Source organism: Haliotis asinina, chromosome 12 (genome assembly GCF_037392515.1).
Source record: "Haliotis asinina isolate JCU_RB_2024 chromosome 12, JCU_Hal_asi_v2, whole genome shotgun sequence".
NCBI classification, from domain to species: domain Eukaryota; kingdom Metazoa; phylum Mollusca; class Gastropoda; order Lepetellida; family Haliotidae; genus Haliotis; species Haliotis asinina.
In genome coordinates, this window is record NC_090291.1 from 13,642,501 (window position 1) to 13,667,701 (window position 25,201).

Below are 25,201 nucleotides of genomic sequence, written 5' to 3' on the forward strand. Positions count from 1 at the left end.
GGTATCCGAGATTTTGGTATGTCCCCATCATTACAGTGGCTACAATTTCTGTATCAAATGAATAAAATCAGTAGGCACATAGGTATGTTTTTGTTTTGTTTAGGTAAGGACATTTTAGTGTGATGGGAGTGACAAAGAAGAAAACGGATGTGATAGGGCGGTGATGGTAGTGACATTTTATACCGTCACAATGTCACTTCCGTCACATGCAGTCTGTACATGTTTTTTACACGACAGGGACATATATAAGTAGATATTTTGCCTGTTACATATTCTTTGAACTTTCTTAAATAAAACATTCCATTAATTTATCTTTTTTAGTTTATCTTTTAAAGTAACATATAACACTGGCTCTCATGAAACGTGTCGTTGCCGTTGTTATGTCAACGTAACAATTAATCCCAATATCTATGCCATAAAAGTATCATTTTCCTTATTTTATTAAAGTTGATTTTTCTGTTTATGTCTGAAATATGTAGTGCAGTTATGTTTAGTAGCAGAGCTTCAAGGAAACATAATATAATTCATATTTTCATTTTGAATGTTTTGTATACACATTCTTCTCCGTTTTCAAATCAGAAACGAAAGGCATTTTTGGGCTTGTCAGACCCTTTTAAGCAATAAATATGAAATTTCGAAACTCAATAGTCATGCTATATTGTACAACTAAATGTTTTAATGTACATGTACATTGAATGGACATCGTCTTGGGACATTTTTCTTTTCAAAATGACACTACAAATTTAGTACAAAAATCATGAAATTCTAATAAAAAGGGTTAAATATGAAAATTAACCTGCATAATTTATGCTTTGTATATTCAGAATACTATGAAAAATATCAGCAATGTTTAGTAAAACATGAAAACATAATTTAGAATGTTTGTCGAAATGTAATATGCACGAATTTTGAGAAGGACACATGTATGCTTCCTATGATTATTTGGATGACTTTTTTCACAGTCATGGAAGAGGTAAGAGCATAGAAGCATTTAAAGAAAATACGATGGGCTTTGAGAATGTAGAAAACAAAGCCCGGTGCTTTAGTTTGGGATTTTTAGTTCTTGGTTTAATATTTAAAGGTCACTTGCAACGTAAAACACAGCCTTGCAGATCCTGACACCTTTCAGTATACACTTACCGAAAGAAATCATCAAATGTCAAATCAAACTATAAAGCTGAAAAAAAACCGCGGTGAAAAAAGCCCTCGAAATCGAGTTCAAACGATTCACATATTTCCCTCAGCGCTGGCGGAAAAAGTGGTTTCAACAGCTATGTGCGCTGCGCTAAAACTCATGCGCTGTGAATAGGTTCGCTAAGCATGAATCAGCATGTCTACCCGGAGTATGAGGTCGTGAGCAGTAGTCTAATCTTGGTTGTTTACACAAACAAGTAAATAATCTACTCCTTACATGATGATCGTGATAAGCAGACTCAGATTTTTGGTTTATTGGCACCTATATGTCTGCCTGTCTACTAATGACAATACGCAACGCACAACTTCAATCACTGACCACATGCAATTTGAAATTAACACCTATCGGGTTTATACGCCATAAACAAAGAGTCGCCTAAGCGTATCGGCAAATGAACCAGTGGCCAATGAAAAGGCTTCGTTACACTTGGGTGCACACCCACCGACTCCGACTGAGTTCGGTATCGCGGCTGCTTCGTTTCGTAGGAGGTAAACCCAAGAACAAACTATTGCACTTTTGATTTGCGATCATACGCTTACAATTTTGTACATATGTGTTTTCTTAATCAGCAATGCATTTTATATATCATGAATAAGTGATATCTGTGCTTTAATTATGTTTGATTTTTAGTTACATGTGACCTTTAACATTGTTCATTTTAGTTACTGTTCGTTTAATTTGTGGCTTACCCGAATGTTCATTTGAATGTATAATTTCAGTATTTTTAATCCCTTCAACATGGCTTACTGCGTGTACCAGCATATAACCTATTCTAGAACTCAATAATCGCCTCTTTAAACAAAGAAATATGTTACAAAGCATATAAAATAGTGAAATCGTTAATACGTTAATGAGTCTTTGATATTTGCTACATATAACAGTATATACGTAACAAACCATATTCACTCCAGTGTTGCAAGACACCCTAGGCAAGACACCCTAGGCAAGACACCCTAGGCAAGACGCCTGTAAAATAGTATTTAATCTAAAATATATCCTAACAAAAATATATGCTGCAATGGAAGAAGAAAGATATTTTACTAATAAATAGCACCAAACACATATATATGCTAAATAAAGCTGACAAAAGTCGTGCTTTGGGACAAAGTAATCGTAAGGATTTAGTTCTAGTATACCACTATCAGATGATGTACCTGTAAAATGAATATACTTATACTTTGGGTAAGTGCAGTTTGGAATATTTTCAATTTGGAATACTGAACCTGGATTGGACAAGTGACTGACAGCATGAGCAATGTCATAGGGGAACATGACGTCATCAGTCACGTTACCTAGCGTGACGACCTGTGGAATCATATCCCTTAACATCTCCCGGAGCTGGGCTTCGATTCGACCTGCTTTCGTATACTCAGAGAAACGTCTTATCCCAATTGCGAAGAACGATGCTCACCATCACATAATTTCTGTTTAATTTCTATCGAAAGACAACAACATATATACAACATATCAACATAATCAACATATATACAGTGCCGTGAACTCATTTAACATGACGATCTATGGGATGACCCGTGAAGGTTCCGGGGTAGAACAGGCCTTCAGCAGCCCATGCTTGCCATAAAAGGCGACTATGCTTGTCGTAAGAGGCGACTAACGGGATCGGGTGGTCAGGCTCGCTGACTTCGTTGACAGATGTCATCGGTTCCCGATTGCGCAGATCGATGCTCATGCCCTTGAACACTAGATTGTCTGGTCCAGACTCGATTATTTACAGACCGCCGCCATATAGAAGGAGTATTGCTGTTGTGCGTGAAACTAAACTCACATTTCGGAGCCTGTAATCAATATACCGATACTACAAAGTAAACAGGTTTGACCTGGTTTTATGCAATCTTCCTTCGACTCATTCGAGGTCCTATTATCAGATAGAGTTTAGTAGATAAGTGACTTACATTATGTTTTCAGACTTTCAGACTGCTTGTCAAAACTGTCGTTTGTCGTTGTTTCGGTGGGCGATGGGGGCAGTGTAGTGGTTAAGGTGTTCGCTCGTCAAGCTGAAGACCCAGGTTCGATTCCCCATTTGGCACAACATGTGTAGCCCGTTTCTGGTGTCTAGTCCATCTGGTGATACTGCCGAAATGTATTTTTAAGATAGGCGTAAAACCGTACGCACTCACTTGTTATTTTGGTTAGACTCTGAATATTATTTTGACATGAGATGGGATCTGAGCGATGATTATTGATAGCCTAGTAATGTTGAAGGAATGAACTGATAAGGCTATAGTGGTCCAGAAACCTGTGGAGACAGAGCTCGATAGAATTGGTATACAGTAAAGCTTGTAATAAAAGGCGACTAACTTCATATAGTGGTCATCTCGCTGATTTGGCTGACACACGTCATCGTATCCCATGCGTAGAGCGATGTTCATACTGTTGATCACTCGATTGCCTGGTGCAGACTCATTAATGAAAAGACTCAGACTATTTAAAGGCCAAAGCCATATACCCGTAATGTTGATGAGTGTGGCGTTAAACGGGGGAAAAACAACAACAAAGAAACAAACAGAGGTCCTGATGTTCAAGGGACGGACATTCAACATGTAAGTTGGTCCTTTTGATCACCAAACATTCTGTTATAGGTCGGGCGAGATCTGACTATTTGTCCTCCATATTACACACAATACGTCATACCTGTCGCCAAAAACCGTTGTTGAAACCTTCCCCTGCTACTGAATAAAAAGCGTACAAGACTTAGGAACTAAAGAAAATTATTGAAAGTCCCCTTTGAATATGAATCATGACACAAAATATTTGTCACGGACTTACTAAACTTACTTTTTTACATAAGACATGTCTACACTAACATCGGAAATAAATTAGATAGGAAATTAAAAAAAATCTACAGATAATCACGCGTTTTACAAGCACTAAGTACATTAAGATCAGATGTACATGGTGCTTATGCACTTGCTAGTTGGCCAACACCCAAGTTTGAATTATTTCTTTAATCGGACCAATGAAAACAAAGCCTGACATCACGTCAGTCGGAAAAATATTCCCCCCACGTAAAAAGGACAATCCGTGTAGCGCGTTCCGGACATGTTTTTATCCCAGCGTGTTAAAGTACGCAGCGAAGGGATATATTTTGTCAGTTAATCTTGTGATACACGGTTTGAGTCAAGTTTACCACACAAAGAAATCGCCTACAGTTTCTTAGTTAATTTAATCGTCCATTCATTGAGAATTCGGAAGTTGACCAAATTCTCTATAAAGAAGATAAGCTGTGAGATAAAAAAGACAATGACTTCAAGATATACATTTAAAGTAGTAACAAACGTAAATCTTTTAAGTCGGTTTACTGAAGACGTGAGATTTCGTATACTTACTGGACAAGTGTTTGTTTATAAAGGACGGGTTTGAGAATTCGAGTCATTCGCGCAACAAGCGTCTAGGTGAAGAAGTCATTCTAGCAATATGTCTTTTACAATATCGGCCCTACTGTTCGGAGTGTGCTTGGCACAAATGGCCACCGCCCTTTGGCCAGTGTTTCCGACAAATGGCGAAAATCCCCGAGATACCACGACAAACCCTCGGGAGCCGGATTTAAACTTTCAAACGGCGGGTACAACTGAGGTGTGCTCGTGCTTAGAGGAAATTTCACATCTCGAAAAGCAACTAAGGCTTACTCATGGAAGACTTGAGAGTTTTCAACACAGAATGGACGAGTTGTCGGCGGAATTGTACAACATGCAGAACGGCATGAGAGCATTGAGGAACGGACGTTAGTATTTTCCACTGATAATAGTGATATCATTTTGGAGGCTTGTGTGTGTAAACAGAAATATTCAGTGCTCGGGAAAATGTTTAGCCATCAAAGTTTGCATGGATCCTAAAGTTGTACCGTCATCAGTGTTTGGACACTTCATGTGTGTCTTTCATGGCGGACTTTCAAACCTCATGATAGCAATTTTTAATTAATATAAGCCGGGCCGGTAATATTTGTACCGTTTCAAATTAAATCGACAAAATCGTGAGATATATCTGCTATGAAAGCGAATCTATTCAAATTGTATCAGTCGTATTGTTAGTGCATATTGTCTAGTCTTTTTGCGATATTGTCCGCTCCATTGTCTGATGGTGTCTGATCCATGATCAGATATTTACTGATTCACGTTTGATATGCTCCGATCCACTTTCTGATATTTTTTATCCTCTTCCTGATGTTGTCCGATCCACATTCTGATACATCCTGATCCACTTTCTGATTTAGTGTGATCCATTTCTGATATATCCTGATCCACTTTCAGATATTGCCTGATCCATTTTCTGATATTCCTCATTCCTTTTCTGATTTTGTCTGATCCACCTTTCTAAATATTTTTATTCACTTTCCAATATTTCCTGATCCATTTTCTGGTATTACATGATCCGCCTTTCATAAGGTTCGATCCAATTTCTGATATTTCCTGATCTATTTTCTTAGATTGTCTGATCCATTTTCTGACATTGATTTTCGGTATTCAGGCACGGTCTCGACGATTTAAACATTCTCTGATTTCGTTTCTAATATTTAAATGATTACTTTTCTGACACTATCTGATCATTATCTGATACTGTCTGACAATACATGGGCTGGTTATGATGCCGCTGGTGTACATAGATTAGCATTATGATATCATTAATATAAATATTCCAAGTTTGATACTTGCTGTACGTATTTTCTGATCAATTTTCTTTTATCTGATCCACTTAGGATATGATCAGACCGATTTATATATTTTTAAAATTCTTTTTCTGATACTCTCTCTTCTGTTTTCTGATATTGTCTGAAAATACTTATGATCGCTACGACAGAATGAATGAGTGCACATAGCAGTATTGTTTTATCACCTTAAAGGATATTAATGGTTTGATATATGTTTTAATGCCGTATTATGTTCGTTTGGTTTCAGTCCGTCCAGCTCTTGCGCAATCACAAGATATCTCTTTCTCGGCACGTGTTGGCACCAACAGACCATACCTCAAGGACGTCGACACTATCATCTTCGATGACATCGTCATCAACAATGCTGGTGCATACGACCCCTACACCGGCAAGTTCACATCACCTGCCATCGGCGTCTACCACTTCAGTGCTACCATCCTCAGCGGCTACAACACCACCATTGAAACAATGTTTTTGGTCAACGGGGAAGAAATGGGACGGTTGTATTCGGGTTCATTCAACAACCGGGGTTCAGGAACCAATTCTATTCTTGTTAACTTGAAGCAGGGCGATGAGGTTTCAGTTAATTTGTTCTACGGCAATGGTGATTACGTTCATGGACAATGGAGCACTTTTTCCGGATACGCTGTGACACTTTTTGGTTAGATGGCATAAACTGTGTCAAAACGACTGTGGCATTAAGGAATATTGTGGTTAAAATGACAGCTAATGCCGTGGACTGGAATGTTTCGTGCTAAACACGTTCATGGCCTTCTGAACAATCTCGTCGCACAAACGCAACCCACCTTACTATCAAGTTTGGTGTCATCTAAACAATGATGATCAATCATTGGGACTGGCAAAAAGATCGATAATCGGTAATATCGTCGATAGGAGTCAAATATGAATGATTATCGATATGAAAATAGTGTCATCAATACTCACATGAAAGTGTGTTATAGAATGAAGGGTTAATTAAACACAAATATGTTTTATTAACCTGCTGCTTCTAAATTATGTCCAGGTCGCTGTGTAGTTAATATCCCATACATAAACATGTCACCGCTCACCAGTGGTGTGAACCTTATTCATTCTCTCTCATTGCTCACGATTACTTCTACGATATTTATCGATAATCGATCGATGTCTGGTTAACGGTTATCGATCTTTACGATCTATATCGCGAGGCAGCGCTGTTAGTCATTTGACTCAGAGACAGTATTTACTGGAAATATGAATAGTCCTGTGATAATCAATGAACCATATCATATCATATCTATACTCATAAATCATATCTTGTACTTATTACACTGTATGCCAGTACAATTCACAATACCATATTAAACATAATGCGTTTGTTTGTTGTATCTGTGACAGTTTCGTAAATGCCATAAAATAAGGTATGACAATTAAGGATGGACACTTTCAGATACAAATGTACAACTGAATGAAGAAGCTGCCCACTCTGTAATATCAAATGGATATGTGTGACGATGTTCTTCAGCAACCAGGGAGCAATGGGGCACAGGCGCTCATCGCGAGTTCGAAAATCGATAAACTAAATGCCCTTACTACATAAACTGTAAAGGTGCATCACGAAATCACGGCGACGTGATCGAAAACCGGACAGTTATGCACTCGTTATTGAATATATCGTAAAAGTCTCACGAACATCAAACGCTTCTGTCCACATTCCCGATGTGTGAGGGAGGCATGTACACAGGCCTTTCGAGGGGATGCACTTGTTGTATTTTATTAAATCGCCAAAGACCGAGTTGCTGTGCCTGAAGTATACAAAACTAGGTCGTCAGCGATGGGCTTTACGACCTCCGGCAATCTGATTGGCTAACACTTTTGTGTACAAAAGACGCTCATGTTTTTTCTTCACCCACATAAAGTTGTATTTTGCATTATTAACCAATCAGATTGCCGGAGATCGTACAGCCCGTCGCTGACGACCTAGTTTTGTATGCATTAAAAAACCCATAACCTTAATTTGAATCATAACATAGACATATGAAAAATGTGCCTTATATTTGTAGCGTTTGATGAAATCTCGCGTAATCAGTAACTACCTCAAAACGGATGATTTGTGTCACTTAGAAGCTGTCACACGTTGCATGCAAGAACACATAGTAACGCAGGACTGGTAAGAACAGGGAGATTTTAAACCTATAATGTATAGTGTTTCATCAAACACGCTCAGTTGTTTAAGTTGTTTGCTCCTTGATTGCGGTACTGAAAAACAACAACAAAAAACAAAACAAAACAAAAAACAAAACAAAAAACAAAACAAAACAAAAACAACAACAACAAACAAACAAACAAACAAAAAACCCACAAAAACGCGCTTTAAAATATAATATGATCAGAATATAATTTACAACTGGACACTACGTGAACATTTAAAACCACCTGTATACCTCTGTTTCCAAAGCGCTCTGATTAATTGTCTAAGTATAATGCACCGTGAATGCTTGTCAGGTACCATCATGGTAACAAAGTTTTCGGAAAATCTCAAAGATCAATTATAATATGAATTTTCAGTCAAAACAGAATAATTGCTAAAAATGAATACAATCATTTAACCGAAAACTTACCTTGAGTGACTTTTGAAACAAATAAAATATTTAAAATACTAGCTAGTTAAAAAAAAATACTTTGAGACTTGAATCCATTTTTCTAAGCACATGTTGTATGGTTTATGTCACGTAGGTGATATACGCGATGGGATATTAAGCCAAGTCGACTTTCATCGCCTGCCATCACCCTGGCTATAGAGGACTTAACACACAAGGGAACTGTACATTCTACACAAAACGTCTATCTCCGTGCCCGTAATTGTTTTCCTGGGTTGTTTACCGACTTGTTGTATGCGGTTTATTCCGTGTGCTGAAAGTGTTAAAGTTAGCATTTACTTGCCATGAGTCAATACAGCCCCTCAAAACAAACGCCGGAATTGTTTCAGCGATGTTAAGTTAATTCCTGTCAAACACGACAGCCATGAAGTCAGAGGAAGTCGTAGTTATGAAAAAGGGGTTGTTTGTACGGATGTGATCTTGAACGTGGCACTAAGTTGTTGAAGACTAGCGTCGTAGAAGGCTGTGAACAGATGGCATCTGACGTTGTCGTCTTACTGCAACACCTACGATAGGGCCTTTGTGTTGTAAGACAATAGTGTCAGAGATGCTGCACATTGTGATCTCGTGTCGATTGTGTTTTCATGGTGTTATCGGGCAACACAATGTATGCAACAATGAATAGGAGATGCTGTACATGCTGTTACTTGTCTTTTGATGGCGCCTGACACCATTGTCATACTAACACACCTACGACAGGGCGAGTCAGAGATGTTCTATTCTACTCCATGGTGTTGTCAGAGACCGTTAAAACATAATCAGCATCATTAATCTGGAATATCAACGGTATCTTTACGCCCTTACTTGTAGTTCAGAAATCTGTTCCACACAACGGTAGGTCTTCATGCGTGTCGAAAATAGCGACTAACGGGATTGGGGGTTAGACTTTCTCACTTCGTTGATGCGTATCATCGTACCATAACATGTTGTCGATCGATGTCCATGCGTCAATAATCACAGGGTTGTCTGAATGTCCTGGCACGGATATCTAAGACCGCTCCTATATATCTGGAATACTGCCGAGTGTGCCGTTAAACCATGAAACGAAGTGAGGCAGCTATACGGTGGTTGCAATTCTGTGTCAAAGCATTGGACCGGGGCTTGATTACAAGTTGCTGAGCTTGCTCATATGAGTGTGAAATCTTTGAAACTATCATTATGTATCAATTTACCGTACTGCTTAAAAGTATTTTATCAAGCCATGTCCATAATTCATTGGTTCCTTTTGTTAACTCCGGGTCATTAGAAAAACGTCTCAAGCTATGAACAGGTGTAAGTGATTTAGGTGTTAAACTAGAAGACATGCATATATGAGCTGTAATTGTACCATGGGTGCAGATCACATGGATCTGCATTTGTCATACATTATATCATACATGCAATTTATGTTTGATACCCACAGAAATACCGTAACACATGCGCACTAATTATGCGAGTCGAAGCACATGTTAGAAAGACACATAGGGCTATAAACCTTATCCTGGTACTATATAAAAGGAAAGGGATGTAACGACGGAACTACCCTCTCCCAATGAAAGTCAGATTTCACCATGTAAGACATGTTTTTAAGCGAGGCGATTTCCCTTCAAAATGAGCTATAAGTGATCATAATCGGATCGTTATTTCAAAAGTTAGACGCCACCACTCACCGAAAACTCGGCAATTTCAACGCCCAAATCATGGATCGCTCAAGACAGCAATAACTCACCTTTTAAACTCTTTTACTAATTCCAGCCACATTGACAGCACCTATGTAGGGCGTGACTCAGTCGGTAGCAGCACTCCATGGGTTGAAAAACTTATTGCAACATCTAACATATCTTTTCCTCGACAGTAAGCAGGCATTTTCTCCAAAATCACCGGCAGTGAAACTCACTTTCGCCGTATTGGGTGATCCATGAATTTCGAGTAAAAGATAATTTATGTAAAGATAATGCATGTAACAACGATAACGTAACACGATAACAAAGTCATTTATATCAAAGTATATTTATTAAATTATAAAACCATTATAATCAACATAACACACGTCTAGGTTAAGAGACAGGCGTTCCTATGCAACTCTCAAAAATAATGCCAAAAAACTCATAGACCATAGCGTGGAGACCACTTGCGTGATCTAGTTCCTTTGCCCTGCAAGGAAATGTCACATTGTTCGTGAAAACCACAGTTTATTTTGCAAAGTTTTCAAGGATCCTTCTCGTTGAGGATAAACCCTGAAAACGTGCTGTAGAAGCCGTGGACGTGAGTTCCCCCTTGATACAAAAGCCTTATCCAAACGCTGTCACCACTGCGGAGGTTTACAACGGCCGCGTTACTGCCTGATCCATGCGCGTCATGCGCACCTGAGTACATCCGGGACACTTCTTTGTCGTTGACTATGACCGCAGTTTCAACTTTGGTGTTGTAGCCGGATAAGACTGTAGCAAAGAAATAGTACGACCCAGAGAGGGGCGCTGTGAATTTACCAGTTTCAGAATTGTAGCCCTCTCCGTTGTTGGTGATGGTTGTGTCGAAGATGACGGTGTCTAGAGGTTGTAGCTCTCGGTTGTAGCTGAGCTTGGCAGTGAAGGCGATAGCTGGTGGGTCTCTCTGAGCTGATAAAGCCGTAGCCCTGGCAACTGGAATATATTGGGTTGTTATAGAAAAGCGACTAACACATTGAAATAATAATATTGGAGTTAGTATTCTTATACCCTTGCCATTGTGGCTCCAGGGGCGGTAGGGTAGACTAGTGGATAAAGCGTTCGCTCGTCACGCCAAAGGCCTGGGTTCGACTCGCCTTATGGCGTGTAGCTCTGGTATCCCGAACCATGACATTACAAGAATTTTGCTTAGAGCTGTGTAAATATCGACTCACTCAGTCCAAGAACACACATTCCCTTATAAAGTGGGCTATATAGCTGGAATATTGCTCAGTGCGGCATAAAACTAAACTCACCCACTGACCTTATACAATGGTTGTGAATATTTATTGAGTTTTGATGAGTTCTCAACTCTCTCATCCGAGGGACATAGCATTACTAGAATACCGAAATAGACAACGAACAGTTTCTGCTGGAATCAGCAAGTCACTAATCTTCTTATACAGAAAGTACGGACGGTAGTTCCGTCTTTCGTACAATGTTTATTTGTGTTTCACTCCGATCCTTTTTTGCTAGCTAGTACATAAATCAATTTGACTTGTCTTCATACACGTATATTCTTATACTGGTACAATAAAAGAACGCATCAATAGAATACGAACATTCGAGTGTATTTGTTGGCTGTGATCTCATAACTTAAGCCTTTTAGAGACTGTTGACGTATCATTGCTAAAAAAATCAAGGGCAGTGCGAAATGACACTCAATGGCATTCTCTTATGTATCTTGTAGGCTGCTTTTACTTCTCTTAAATTTTAAACATGACTTTTGTCTCTCTATTCCATCTTACCTCTAGGGGCTTCCTTTGTGTTAACATATTTGTAAAACAGAGTAAACCAGTTACTGCACCATTCATGATTTTGTTTTTCCAAGATTTCCAACTAGAGACTTTATCAAAAGAAGTTATCTTTCATATACGAATATGGCGTTAACACCTTAAACAATGTGTCTGCTCCATGACCATGAGTAGGGGAATGATGCTGAGATGTTCTATTAAAAGACAGGAAATATTTATAAAATATACAAAGTTCATATTTAATTATGCCTTCAACAATGTTCCTTTGGTCAATATTTCGAATTAGGTATTACACATTGATCCAGATCAGTCAATTTCCCTACATGAAACAGTGTTGGTAAAGATAAAACGCCGAGTAAAGTAGCTGAGTATTGGCATTCTGGCTCCCTCTTCTAATAAGTCTTAACTTTGATCGTAGCCAATGTGTTAAGAATGGACTTAAGAAGTTCGTAGAGCTACGAACGTTTTTAGAATAGCTCGTCTGACCTCTATATTGTAGTCATTCACATGACAAGAAAAGCACTTACTATATGTAAGGTTCTAGCCATTGTATCCTAATTAAAGTTTTGAAATCTTGATGAAAATAAGTAGTATAATATGTAGAACGTGTTTCATTATCAACGATTGTTCGGAGAAACATTGTCAAAACGCCAGCTGAATGATCGGCTGGAAAATGCTGATTCAGCAACGACTGAGAACAAACAGGCTTGGCATAGCATGCACCTTGATAGTTTCTTTAGTTTGGGATAGTGAGAATAAATTGTCGACAACTGATGGTGAAAGTGAGCGAGAAGGCGCTAATACAAATACTCCAATTTCACAATAGGAATTGAAGTAGCGGTTAGGTCCATCAGAAATGGACTTCACAAATTTCGATGCGGTTTTAAAGAATCAGGCGATGAGTAGCCTTTGCCCATTGCTAAATAAGTGCATAGTGTGATCTAAATGAGGTTTAAAAACGACACACACACTATTCAAAGTTTCAAGAAAATATTGATTCGAGACATAATCGCTGATTAAAAGCTTACCTTTGGTTGCATTTTTGAGAGAATTCACTAAAGCTCTAAGTTCATAAAGTTCTGATACGTAAGTCTCCAAAGCACCCTTGAGTTCCTGCCGCTGGTGAACTTCCTGGAGGATTTCCCTCTTGAGGGCGGTGATATCGGAAGCACAGGAACAGTTATTGGACCCAGCCGCCCATGCATTGTACCTTGTAGGTATGGCTGCAATCTTTTCAACCTTATGCGCAGATGATACACAAACTATAATGCTTACGAGCACTAACGTCGTTTCACGAATCATTTTGATAGAGAAGTCCGGCAGAGTGGGGTTCTGAGTCCGTGCCTGTCTTTTATACCTGCGTACACCACAACCCTCCTCCCGCCGCCCATGCCTGTGTTTTTGAGTCAATATGAAACGTTGAGACAACAAACATGCTCTGCAAGCCAAGTATGGGAGGACCACTTTGCCTGCCAACACAATGGCCTCAACAAATATCAAGTTCTTCTTCTTTCAATTTGTCAAATATTTGTGTTCTAGCTTCTTCCCTCACGCCCCGCGCTTCTAACATTGACTGGCCTGGAGATGTGTACCTCTGAACATAGGCACCCATTCAAAACAGGATTATGATAATTCTAAGTGATAAGCGAAGTCAAATTCTTTTGGAAACCCTAACAGTATCTTTGCCAAACAGGAAGCGATTTAAAATATGAAATTCCTGTTTGGTCTGGGACAATGGTCTTTTTCCCCGAAAACAAACCTTAAGTGTTTGGGTGCAAAACAACGCAGCACGCCCAACCCTTGACGTTCGACACCACATAACATGACAAGGCACCTCGAAGTTGTATTTCATTGTCATGTTACACTAAGGAAACGATTTTTTTTTGCTTATACACTCACATCGTTTTGACAGAAACAAACAACGTCAGTTTGCTATGGGTTTAAGATAGACGACTGTGGCATACATGGAAAATCATTTCTGAATTACCTCTTTTCCTAACTATTTCATCGTTTTTACCTGCACTCCCAAAGAAAAGACTTGTGATTTAATGTGTCAACTGAAGCGATAGAAGTCTTTTGAATATGAATGTGTAAAACGTCAAATCCAAAGAATACCCAGTCTCAATACCTGTCGACATATTCCTTAGAGGTAAAACCTGTGTTTATATATCACTGAAAATCTATGATGACACGAGGTGTTCGCAAAAAGAGTAAGCACGTCCAGTGGTAAAGGGTACGCACCCCTCAATTTGCATCGTAGAGCAAAGGTTTAACGGCTTGACATTTTACATATATTTAACATTATAAAAGACTTAAAGGTTAAAGTGGCACATTTGGTTACAGACACTTTCTGCGGTGTGAAAAATGTGTGACTAGTTACGAAATGAAGTAATTCAGAAGTGGTTGTTCGTGTACGTCAAAATCACCTATCTTAAACCTATCTTCAATGTCACAATTCTATATAGCACCGAGATTACTCATAAACTCAGTATTATGTCTAAGTATGCTGAGTCAGCTACAATAGAATGGTTGGTCCGACACGGTAAACCAGCCTGTTGGAAAACAAACATAATTTCCCATACGTTTTTCTTTACTTGAGAGAAACGTAATATCTGTACTTTGACACATTAGTCATGATCCAAAAGTCTATATGGATTTCCCGGTCACTTGATTATCTGGTTTGTTTAGAGGCCGCTGTCGCAAGTGCAGCGTCGGGCCAAACATATTTCTATTTTTAGGCTCAGTTTGTGAATGACGGATGGTACCGATAGGGCAGGACATGTTTCCCCTTTTCATGAACACCCAGTGTCATGGCTAATTTTTCTGTGATCCATTCATATTATTTTCACAGCTATTTTCCTCTTAACACCCAGCGGAAATTGTCTCTGAAGCTTTACACGACTGGGTATTCTTGTGCACTGACGTACTGACGTATTCTTGTGCACTGACGTACCTACGTATTCTTGTGCACTGACGTATCAGTATAGTGATGATGGTATATAGTTCTAAAGACAGGGTGAACACTACTTCCGTGAGTCTAACCAATCCTCATAACATTATTAATACCATGAAAAACTCATATGTAGTATTGGTATTTTATTTCAAAACCAACGAACAAAATATACTGTTTAGATACGAGATACGCAAAACAAATATTGATTCAATCCAAGTCAATTTCAAGTTTATTCTGCATAAATCCCACAGGCCCTAGGACAAAATTCCACAAAATAAGAATGCTAGTGACAAAATGGTTAGGTAAACCTTTTGAACACCTTTTAACCTAAAAGCTTGTTTTACATAATCTGGGATATTTACTTTATTCCAACTTAATAATACATAAAGGTTATAAAGAGAAGGATGTTTCCAGAAAAATTCAGAAATATAACTACCTCTTAAAACGGAATACAATTTACATATTAATAGAATATTGATTATACCTAATAATTCAGAAAAAATGAGTCATTAAACTTTTGAAATATTCTACTATATACGAAAGTGGAATTTACAATACTTTGCTGGGCTTTGTTGAATATCGACGTTATTGAGGTAACACCTCACATGTCACTGTGCTTCCAACACCAGTGATGTTATGACCTACTCCACAGTTTGGGTTTGGTGAGAACACATTTAAATATTGTGTAGGAAGGCGAATATAGTCAACACCCGGCGACCTTGCGTTGAACACAAAACACATTTAAACAAGCATTGGCGTTTAGACGTGATACACATAACGAAGTGAATTTTGTGGATGTCAACTTCCTTGTTATGAGGAATGCATAGGGTATAAACGATCCCCATTACTTCCCTTGTTAAGTTTGCCCAGTTGAGGTCTCACAACAGTCGCTAAAGTCGCTAAAGCGTTCAGTCGCTAAAGCGTTCAGTCGCTAAAGCGTTCAGTCGTTAAAGCGTTCAGTCGCTAAAGCGTCCAGTCGCTAAAGCGTTCAGTCGCTAAAGCGTCCAGTCGCTAAAGCGTTCAGTCGCTAAAGCGTTCGCTCGTCGCGTCGAAGACTAGGGTCCCAACATGGGTACAGTGTGTGAAGTCCAAATCTGGTGTCCCTCATGGATGGAATATTGCGGTGTAAAAGTATAATCACTCTCTCAAGTTATTCAATAACTTGATGGAGTAAGAATATACACCGAACGTTGTGTTCCTCATAATAAAGAAGCTGACACCCATGAAAATCTCCTCCTGACACAAGTGACGTAAACTTCATCGTTTATTAATGCGGATGAAGTGTGCCATCAATGCTTGGTTATTTTCCTTTATCACTTGATCACATGAGCATATCTGTATGACTATTTAAACATATCTGAACATACGATCTGAGGTAAGTCAATTAGAGTAGAGACTGCTTCGGAAATTGGCAAATTGTTCCCAAAGCACGGATGACTTGTGAATTTTGCACTCGGTCACATGGCCAAAGCAAAGTGATCAAAACAAAACGTTGTCATCCATCTGTTCTTAGCATTAAAAACAATAATGTTTTGTTTGAAGTCATTTGGTTCCCTTTCACACACCCCTTGCTTATTTAAAAGAAATCAAATTAAATAGACATGATGACATTCATAAATTAAATGTATTCATACGCGTGACCCGTCATGAAGGCGTAATGCACTCCGTTCTGTAAGTTAATTACCGTTCTGTAAGAATTCTGAGATATTATTTTGCTAATGTTGGGTGAGTACTGAAAAAAATGCTAAGCAATGTTCTGTGTAATGCTGTATTTATGAAAATCGTCAGTGGTACATAATGCGTACTCGCTGGTTGCATACCAAAACCATTCATGCATTTCATAAATATGGTATTACACGGGACATCGTTTTGTATTCTCTGTGTGTAAAGACAGGGGAGAATGCCTTAACGTAACAGTTCAAATGCAGTTTTCTCTACGAAAGGCCAGCGTTACCCAGCATTACTCTTGATGTATAACACTATCCCATTATCACTGCACACCAGTAATCATTTGTTTGGGCTACTTTTCCATTGGTCTTTGTTAATGAAACGACTCTCAGTGAATGAGACTGAACTGAAAGTCTCGTCAGTATTTCTGCCGCTGTCCAGGGATTGATATGGTCGAACGATGGCAATGTAAAGGTGTGCAGCTACGTGCATTAAGAAGAACCTATTAAGTGGTTTACATAAACGATTGAGTGGTTTGATTCATGCTGCAGTATTCCAGCTATACGTCAATGGTCTGTAAATAATCGAGTCTGGACCAGACAGTCCAGTGACCAACGTAATGAACAGTTGGGATACGATGACATGTGTCAACCAATTCAGCGAACCTCACTACCCGATCCCGTTACTCGCCTCAGGGGTTACTGAAGATCAAACGTAACCAGCATCTTGACCTTTTATGAATGAATGAATGAAATGTTATCTTTGAAAGGATATTATACCACAGGAATTAAAAACATAGCAAACGAAAAAAAAACCAAAAACAAACAAACAAACAAACAAACAAACAAACAAACAAACAAACTTGAATTCATTATGCCACTTCCATCTTCACCGTGGTTTATACATCATGGCAACAGTATACAGACAGTTATTTGAGAATGAGCACGTACATGCAATTAAGTATAAACTTGTAAATAGCCAAGTAAATATTTGCTTAAAATTTCATGCTCAAGCGAGAGGAAATTGGTATATTTAGCTTACAGTGTGTTGAAGAAATATTGCACCACTTGGTTTTAAACCACGGATCTCAGACACATAAAATATACTTTAATGCTTCATTGCAGAGCCCTTCGATGTGTTGACAGCATGTTTTCAGACATTTTTCTGTTTTTTACCTTCCCTGGTGACTGCAGTTGGGATATTTCTAAGCGTCTTTACTTTATTATAGACGTGTTGAGTTAGCAATTATCAACACGTGTTATTTCTTTCCGGTATACATTGGTTAAAGTATTTAGTTCAGGTATGCTGACATTTTATCCCAAGACTTCTTTACAGATGGTGAAACATTCTGACAATATTTGAATATGTATGTTCCTTCAAGAACAGTATTGCAAAATCCAACTTAAGACGAAATTTCTTCAAGTCTTAAACTTGACGAAATTAATCAAATTTGATCATGACAAGTGACTTTAAGATTATATAATGTATGCTAAGAAATTGCTGGTTTAAAGAAACGTGCAGTGCAACGTGTCATGCAGATTTACGAATACTCATTGTGAATTGTTGTATAGCTAACATTTGGGGCTATGAATGAACCTTGTTCTCAGATTATGGCTTGTCTTTACTTCAATTTCCGCTGTTATTGCATATCAAACTATCGTTATGATTGTTTTGCATTGAATTTTGACTGCCACTTTGCTGTACTTCTATTGTTATACTTTTGTACTAACTTGTATTGATTTGTAAACTTTCTTGCACGTATGACGATACAATGCAAAATCCAACTTAATACGAAATTACTTGAAGTCTTGAACTCGATGAAAAGTAACCAATTTGTTCACGACAAGTAACTTTACGATTATATAATGTATGCTAATAGAACTGTTCACAGATTACCAGTAAATCTTCACAAATAACCAAGAAACATTCATAGATACCAGTAAATGTTTACTTATAACCAGTAAATGTTAGCGGATCACCAGGAAATGTTCATAGATTACCAGATAAATATTCAAAGATTACTAGTACATGTTCACATATTACCAGTAAATGTTCACTAATTACCATGAAATGTTCAAAGATTACCAGGAAATGATTATAGATTACATGTACTAATAAATGTTCGCAGCCTACCAGTAAATGTTCACAGATTACCAGTAAATGTTCACAGATTACCAGTAAATGTTCACAAATAACTCGGAAAAGTTCACAGATAATCAGAAAATGTTCACGGACAACCGGAAAATGTTGTCAGAGAACCAGTAAATGCTATCAGATTATCGGGAAAAGTTCACAGATTACCAGTAAATGTTCACAGACAACCAAGACATGTTCAAAGATTACCATGAAATGTTCACAAATTACCAGAAAAGGTTTACAGACAACCAGGAAATGTTCACAGATCACCAGTAAAGGTTTACAAACAACCAGGAAATGTTGAAAGATTACTAGGAAATGTTCACTTATTACCAGTAAACGTTCACAGATTACCAGTAAATGTTGACAGATTACCAGAGAAATGTTCACAGATACCCACAAACTATTCACAGAAATGCGTAAATTTTCAAAGATTGTCAGTAAATGCTCACAGATTACCAGACAAAAGTTCACAGATAACCAGTAAATTTGTACACCGTAAAACTCACGTATTCATTCCTGGCACTAGTAAGACATTTCATCTCCTACATAAACATGATCAGGATACTGCACCCAGCCATTATCAGGGACACGGCAAAAAATATACAGTCAAGAAAACGTTCCCAATTCCGAGTCTTGCCCGGTATGGAGGTAGGTGTCTTATCCTCCGACGGTATTGCTTTGGTCTGGGACATCTCTTTCAGGTGATGGACCACGAGTACCACGATAGAAGCAAAGATGGTGAGGAATCCTTGGATCTCGTTCAGCAGAAGGTACAACGACAACCTGGATGTGCTGTCTGAGGTCGGGGGCATGTTGCTGTGGATGAGATTCAGAAACATTGTGTGAGAAACAAAGACGGCCATCAGGAACCCTAGCTTCTCCCCAGACCGAGCAGGGATAAGGAACACGAATGGGTTAAGGACCGATATGATGCCCATGGGAAAGATGAAGTTAATGAGATGGTAGACGTATTTCCTGTCGAATGTGAAGATGTATTCGGCGATTTTAAATGTCTTTATTGATGACAGATTCTTAGAAACGCTTCGAGTTTTCCATTCGCCATTTTCGCCCAGGACATTTTCTCCTGGAATATGGTCATCGTCAATTGTGATGTTAATTGAGTAACCGTAAGGGGGCGTTAGGAGCAGACGACAACGCTGAGTATCGAAAGGAAACCGTGATACGTTTATCTTACACTCTGTCCGGAAAACATCGATCACCTGCCATCTGACGTATCCAGAAGGACTAACGATAAGTGGCAGCTTTGTTTCCACTGGTTCCAGGTTTGATACACTATTTCCAATGAATATAGGAGGCGTCCATATGTCTTTGTTCCCAACCTCAACCATATCGACTCCTGTAAGATTGTGATCATCCCATGTGAGTCTGGAGTCAATCCAAGCCATCTTGAGATATCCCACAACTGATAACACTTGCGTGACCGAGTTCAAATCTAGGATCGTCATTGGAGTGAATGACAGCGACACGTCCACTGACGTTGAGTTTCCCTTGAACGGTGGAACAGCCTTATCCTGGCGGCCGAGAAGATCTCTCCTCAGGTGACTTAAAGAGTCTCTTATATCTGAATCGGATCGTGCACCCAGAAACACAAACATCAAGAGGTACATGCTGATCCTCGTGTAACATTCCATTTTAAATAACCTCAATGCAACGTAATATATCATCACAGAATAGCCAGTGTCGATTACATCTCGAGACGGACTTCAGGTGGAGCAAGCACGTCCCTTGGACTCCATGTGAGTTCATAGTCTGATCCAGTATAGGCTCTGCTACTTCAGGGAGAGCGATGAAACTATGTTTGGTCATCGGTAACTACAACAAACTGTCCGGAATCAATTTAACAATTGAAAACAGAATCTCTACGGTATCTGTCGCCATCGATTAGGGTCTCATGAAACAAATTACCCTTGCAGATCGATATCACTTAGAAAGTAGGGTTGCATAATGTCAATGAGAACTGTTTGTAAATGTTACATGCATGTTTCCTCGTACAGTCGCTGTAGTTGTCAGCCATACAAACATTGTGCACAATGGATTTTTTTCAGCTTCTGAAGCTGAATTATGCATAAAGTTTACATGCACGCAGTGCGTAGAACACTATGAAACAAATAATCGTCGTAAAAACATTAAGACAGTCTGGGAACATGTATTTACTGTCAGTGTCATTTGTGATTATCCTCTATAGCATCTGACATTAATCCATGTAGATGCGCTTGCACTAAAAATGATTCATAGCGCTAACAATGAAGCAATATCTGCTTCATTTCTCTTGTTATTTTACTTCAGTTGTATTTAGAGAGTATAGGTTTACGCCGCTTAATATTTTCCGATGATTACCCCGGCAAATGTGCCAGAATATGTTTTACACATTACACCATGTTGGTAATCAAATCCGGCATTCGGGATGGAGAACGATCGCTTTAACCAACAATACAAAATACCGGGGCCGTATTGTCATTTTGTAAAGTGAGAATCATCGATCATGTCACATTTCATGATCACTGATCACCACAAACGGGTGCACACAAGCGCAAACAAACCTTTTCTGTTTCTAATTTTCTCTTGTATTCTCTGTTTTAATATCTCCGATGCAATGCCAGGGCTATTTCAAGCATCTCTTGTTCTGTTTGCTGAGCGACCACAAAACCCTAGTGGTTTCTGTTTAAATAAATGATGGGGTACATATCTACGGTATTCTCAAAGACCCCTTCCGCATCACTGACAATGCTGTGTGCTGGAAAGCTATTGCTTTATACATGTAGTTGTACAAAAGAAGTCATGAAGTGCAGGAACACTCTTTAAATATAAAACCATTTATGCATTGTTTACTTAACCTGACACGGAAAGTAATAACATAAATTTTGTCCCTCCGTATTTGTTATCATTGTCTGCACTGTAAGTGTTATTTCTTCACAGTTCAACTAGGAATGAGTTGTTAAAACGAGTACAGCTTTTCTCAGTCTGCATCCTTCTGCCTCTATGCTCTTGTCTATTTACTATGGAAAGAGTGATGTTCTATTTACCAACAATATGGCAAACATTTACCAAAATACTTTTTAGCGTAAATTGTTCAATTTTGTTCAGTCACTTTTCGCAAAAATACAAATTACGTACAGGTTACATGTATTTAATACAAACTGTGCCAGACCCAGTGACTTGACTGAACTGTATTGGTTACTACATGTCAGAAAAAAATCTGTCAGAACATGTCAGAAAAAAATCTGTCAGACTGCATACTGCAAATGGACATACTGGCTTGATAGGATTAGGGTTGTTGTAGGGGAATCCATTTCTGTTCGAGACATGTCTCAAGGGACGAACGTATGTATGTTTGTTCAGGGGCCATGTCACGTGAAATATCATCGAAGATGTGATGTGTGTGCTGTGTGTGCTGTGTGTGCTGTGTGACATTCATGAACTTTTTAATAGATAATGGTTTATGTTTTTCAAACAGGGCTGATTGAAGCAAATATGAGTCATTCTCAAAAGCTTTTTCACGTATCAGGATTAAAACTTCAATATAAACTTTAATTTTATCAATTTTATCTCCTTCATTGGCAATATCTATCTATCTATCTATCTATCTATCTATCTATCTATCTATCTATCAAGCAATATCTGGCTTGGGAATTTTTTTATTACAAACAAAAGGACCAAATACTTGTTTTTGTAACAAAGGATATGCATTTTTTCATGTATCCGGGTGCAACAACCAAACATCAGGTGTCTGCTGTTCACTAAATTTCAATTAAGAAGATATTGTTTCTGGAATAGTTGAAAAGAATACACCTTTTCCCCATTCCTGGTCGAGGTTTATGACTTTCAAGCTGAATTTTAAAGTACAAAACTACCTTTTTCTCTTGTATACAAGACAAATGTCTTTCCTGTAACAGTTCCATAAACGTACGGAATAATTAATGATCTCTGTGAAAGTGGAACTCCCTGTCATACTCTCATACTCATTAACAATTTCTGGTTGACAGTGATAAACCTGAGGTGTTTAGTTCAAGATAGAATTTTCCAAGAAAATCAAGTTGAAAAGGTAAACATTTGCGAACATTTTTTCTCGGCGTCTTTTAAGTAACGTCAATTAACAAATGAAACAATCAATTTCCCCAAAAATATGTGTTTCTCTTTGCATTTGGAACCATAATTACAACACAAGGATGTTGTCTGAAATGGGATAGGGATCAGTCATTATTTGTTTCTGAAGTTACTTTCATAATTTGTCTCTCATATGACAGTCTTTTCTGTAACAGCTATTTTGTTATTGGAAAGACCATCTCTGTTACTTCAAAGAAACATATCTTGATTAGTCAAATATTCTTTTTATTTTAATGTCAGTCATTAACAGCTTAATTGTGATAAAGACCTAAGGTGTATATATGCTGAAACTAAAACATGTTTTTACACTTTCTCTTCTGAATGCAACTATATTTATTTTTGTAAAAGGATATTATTGGAAAGACGGTTGTAAACCTGTTTGACAGTTTGAGGATGGTAATCCAAATTTTGATACTTTTGTTAGCTGTAAGCCTGTTTGACAGTTTGAGGATGGTAATACAAATGTTGATACTTTTGTTAGCTGTAAACCTGTTTGACAGTTTGAGGATGGTAATACAAATTTTGATACTTTTGTTAGCTGTAAACCTGTTTGACAGTTTGAGGATGGTAATACAAATTTTGATACTTTTGTTAGCTGTAAACCTGTTTGACAGTTTCATAAATTCATGGTAATTAACGTCAGCTTCTCGTTAAATTTTTCTTCTGAGTTCCTAAAAGAAACAAATTTCAAGATGGTAACTGCTATTTTAATTGTTGTTTATTAAAAGCACAATGTCTATCATTTTTTTACATTAGAATTTAATTCTTCTTTGTCTTCCATCAGCTTGTTCTGAAATGTCTTTCCAGTAACGCTGACATGCCTTTAGGGTAAGACATCGTCAAAATTCTAAAATATAGATAATATATTATGCACTTCAAGTATGGGAAAAATAATACTTTTAGAAACTGATTTATATGAACCTAGCTTATCATCAATGCCACTAATGTATTCTTGTCCTAACTCAAATATACAATCGAATTGTCTTCTCTGTAACAAACTTGTCATTGTCAGTCACCGTATTTGGAGATATGGATATAACATGTAACACTTACCATACTTCTGAGGGTGACACGCAAAGAACTCTTTCTTTCATTAGAGGAAGATCAAAGATTTTTGTTACAATTAAATTTAAATTACAAACTTTTCTGACATATTTTCTTTCCAATAACATAGAGTGTCTTTGGTATAACAGGACTAGAAAGTAAATGTGTTATGATCTAAAGAGTAAGATATTGATACCTTCAATGCAATATTTTTTTATGAGAGACAGTTGAGTGGATACCAAGAGTATTGAAAAGTACAGATTTCAAATTTCCGTCTGACACAGTCTAGAACAGGTTTATTTCATAAACATACCATCATAGAACTGAAATTTCAAGTGTGTGTAACAGAATAACAGGTAAGGTAGAATTTACAATGCAATATCTTTAGGTATCAATGTATTTTTAAGTAAAATATGAATATTACTGTTGCTGTTATAGGAAAGACATTGTGGCTTCGTCCTAATTAGTTTAATTAGTCTTCATGACAATACTGAACATAATTAAGCCTCAAATATTATTGATGTGTGAACCTTAGCAATGTAGCTTGCCATTTGTGAAAATAGAGACTGATTATTTTGTGTTTGAATTATGTTGTCTTTTGTACAAAAAATAGCTGCAACGTTTGAGAATGACTGATATGTGAATGCTGTTTTCAATAAGTGATTGTGAATTTACAACAAAGTAAGTGATTGGAAGTTTTTAATGCATTATTCACTTATAAATCTATTATGGATAATCCCTAGAGAAATCAGCGCACTATCTCATATAAAGAAGATTTCAGGGAAAATGCATCTGAAAGAGTCTTGTCTCAGCAAAGCATTAACTTCCTAATAATTAAAATCTCTAATGATCTCTGATCTCTAATACCCAGGAACAGTTACCGGTTATATCGCAGTAGTTTGAAAGGAATGTTTAAACCGAGTAATAAATGCGTCATGCTTGCGAGGTGGCGGGTATGAAGATACGAAAAATATATAATGCTTTTCACCAGATGTGTAATATCCCCCAGGCACCATTTAAGGGTATTCAGGGTGGTGGGTAGCCTAGTGTTTAAAAGCGTTTGCTCATCACGCCGACGCCCCGGGTTTGATCCCCATTTGGGCATAAAGTGTGAAACCCAATTTCTGGTGTCCCCCACTGTGACAAGGCTGGGGTATTACTGTGCTTACTCACTTACTCATTATAGGGTACAGTAAAGTAAGAAGTGTACACGAAGCTCCATAAGGCCGAGAAAGAGATTTATCTGTATATATGCCGTTTACACCCGATCGATGCACTCGTAAAATCACTCATGCCAGTTAGGAGTTTCTGTTTCTGGCTAGGTGTGTGCGTG

General features: G+C 38.0%; 4 protein-coding genes across 4 annotated transcripts in view; 1 reads left to right on the plus strand and 3 right to left on the minus strand.

Moving 5' to 3' along the window:
- The window catches only part of LOC137259047 (DNA replication licensing factor mcm4-A-like), a 305,374-nt gene that overhangs the window by 60,734 nt on the left and 219,439 nt on the right, over positions 1-25,201 (minus strand). The gene's annotated exons all lie outside the window — the stretch shown is intronic.
- On the plus strand, positions 4,631-6,527 carry LOC137257760 (cerebellin-4-like). The gene is made up of 2 exons (XM_067795182.1): positions 4,631-4,937; positions 6,109-6,527. Exons 1-2 carry the CDS (start codon positions 4,631-4,633, stop codon positions 6,525-6,527), a joined length of 726 nt encoding a protein of 241 aa, XP_067651283.1.
- LOC137258101 (cerebellin-1-like) lies at positions 10,474-13,241 on the minus strand. Its single transcript, XM_067795662.1, has 2 exons — positions 12,968-13,241; positions 10,474-11,121 (listed from the first exon to the last, which is right to left on the minus strand). Exons 1-2 carry the CDS (start codon positions 13,239-13,241, stop codon positions 10,688-10,690), a joined length of 708 nt encoding a protein of 235 aa, XP_067651763.1. The 3' UTR covers positions 10,474-10,687.
- On the minus strand, positions 19,224-20,351 carry LOC137258864 (acetylcholine receptor subunit beta-like). Its single transcript, XM_067796560.1, has one exon. It carries the CDS (start codon positions 20,349-20,351, stop codon positions 19,242-19,244), a length of 1,110 nt encoding a protein of 369 aa, XP_067652661.1. The 3' UTR covers positions 19,224-19,241.

Coding starts and splice junctions, on each gene's coding strand:
- LOC137258101 (XM_067795662.1), bottom strand. CDS start 13,241: ATGATTCGTGAAACGACGTTAGTGCTCGTAAGCATTATAGTTTGTGTA. Junction 11,122..12,967: donor TCTCAAAAATGCAACCAAAG/GTAAGCTTTTAA, acceptor AATATATTCCAG/TTGCCAGGGCTACGGCTTTA.
- LOC137257760 (XM_067795182.1), top strand. CDS start 4,631: ATGTCTTTTACAATATCGGCCCTACTGTTCGGAGTGTGCTTGGCACAA. Junction 4,938..6,108: donor GAGAGCATTGAGGAACGGAC/GTTAGTATTTTC, acceptor GTTTGGTTTCAG/TCCGTCCAGCTCTTGCGCAA.
- LOC137258864 (XM_067796560.1), bottom strand. CDS start 20,351: ATGGAATGTTACACGAGGATCAGCATGTACCTCTTGATGTTTGTGTTT.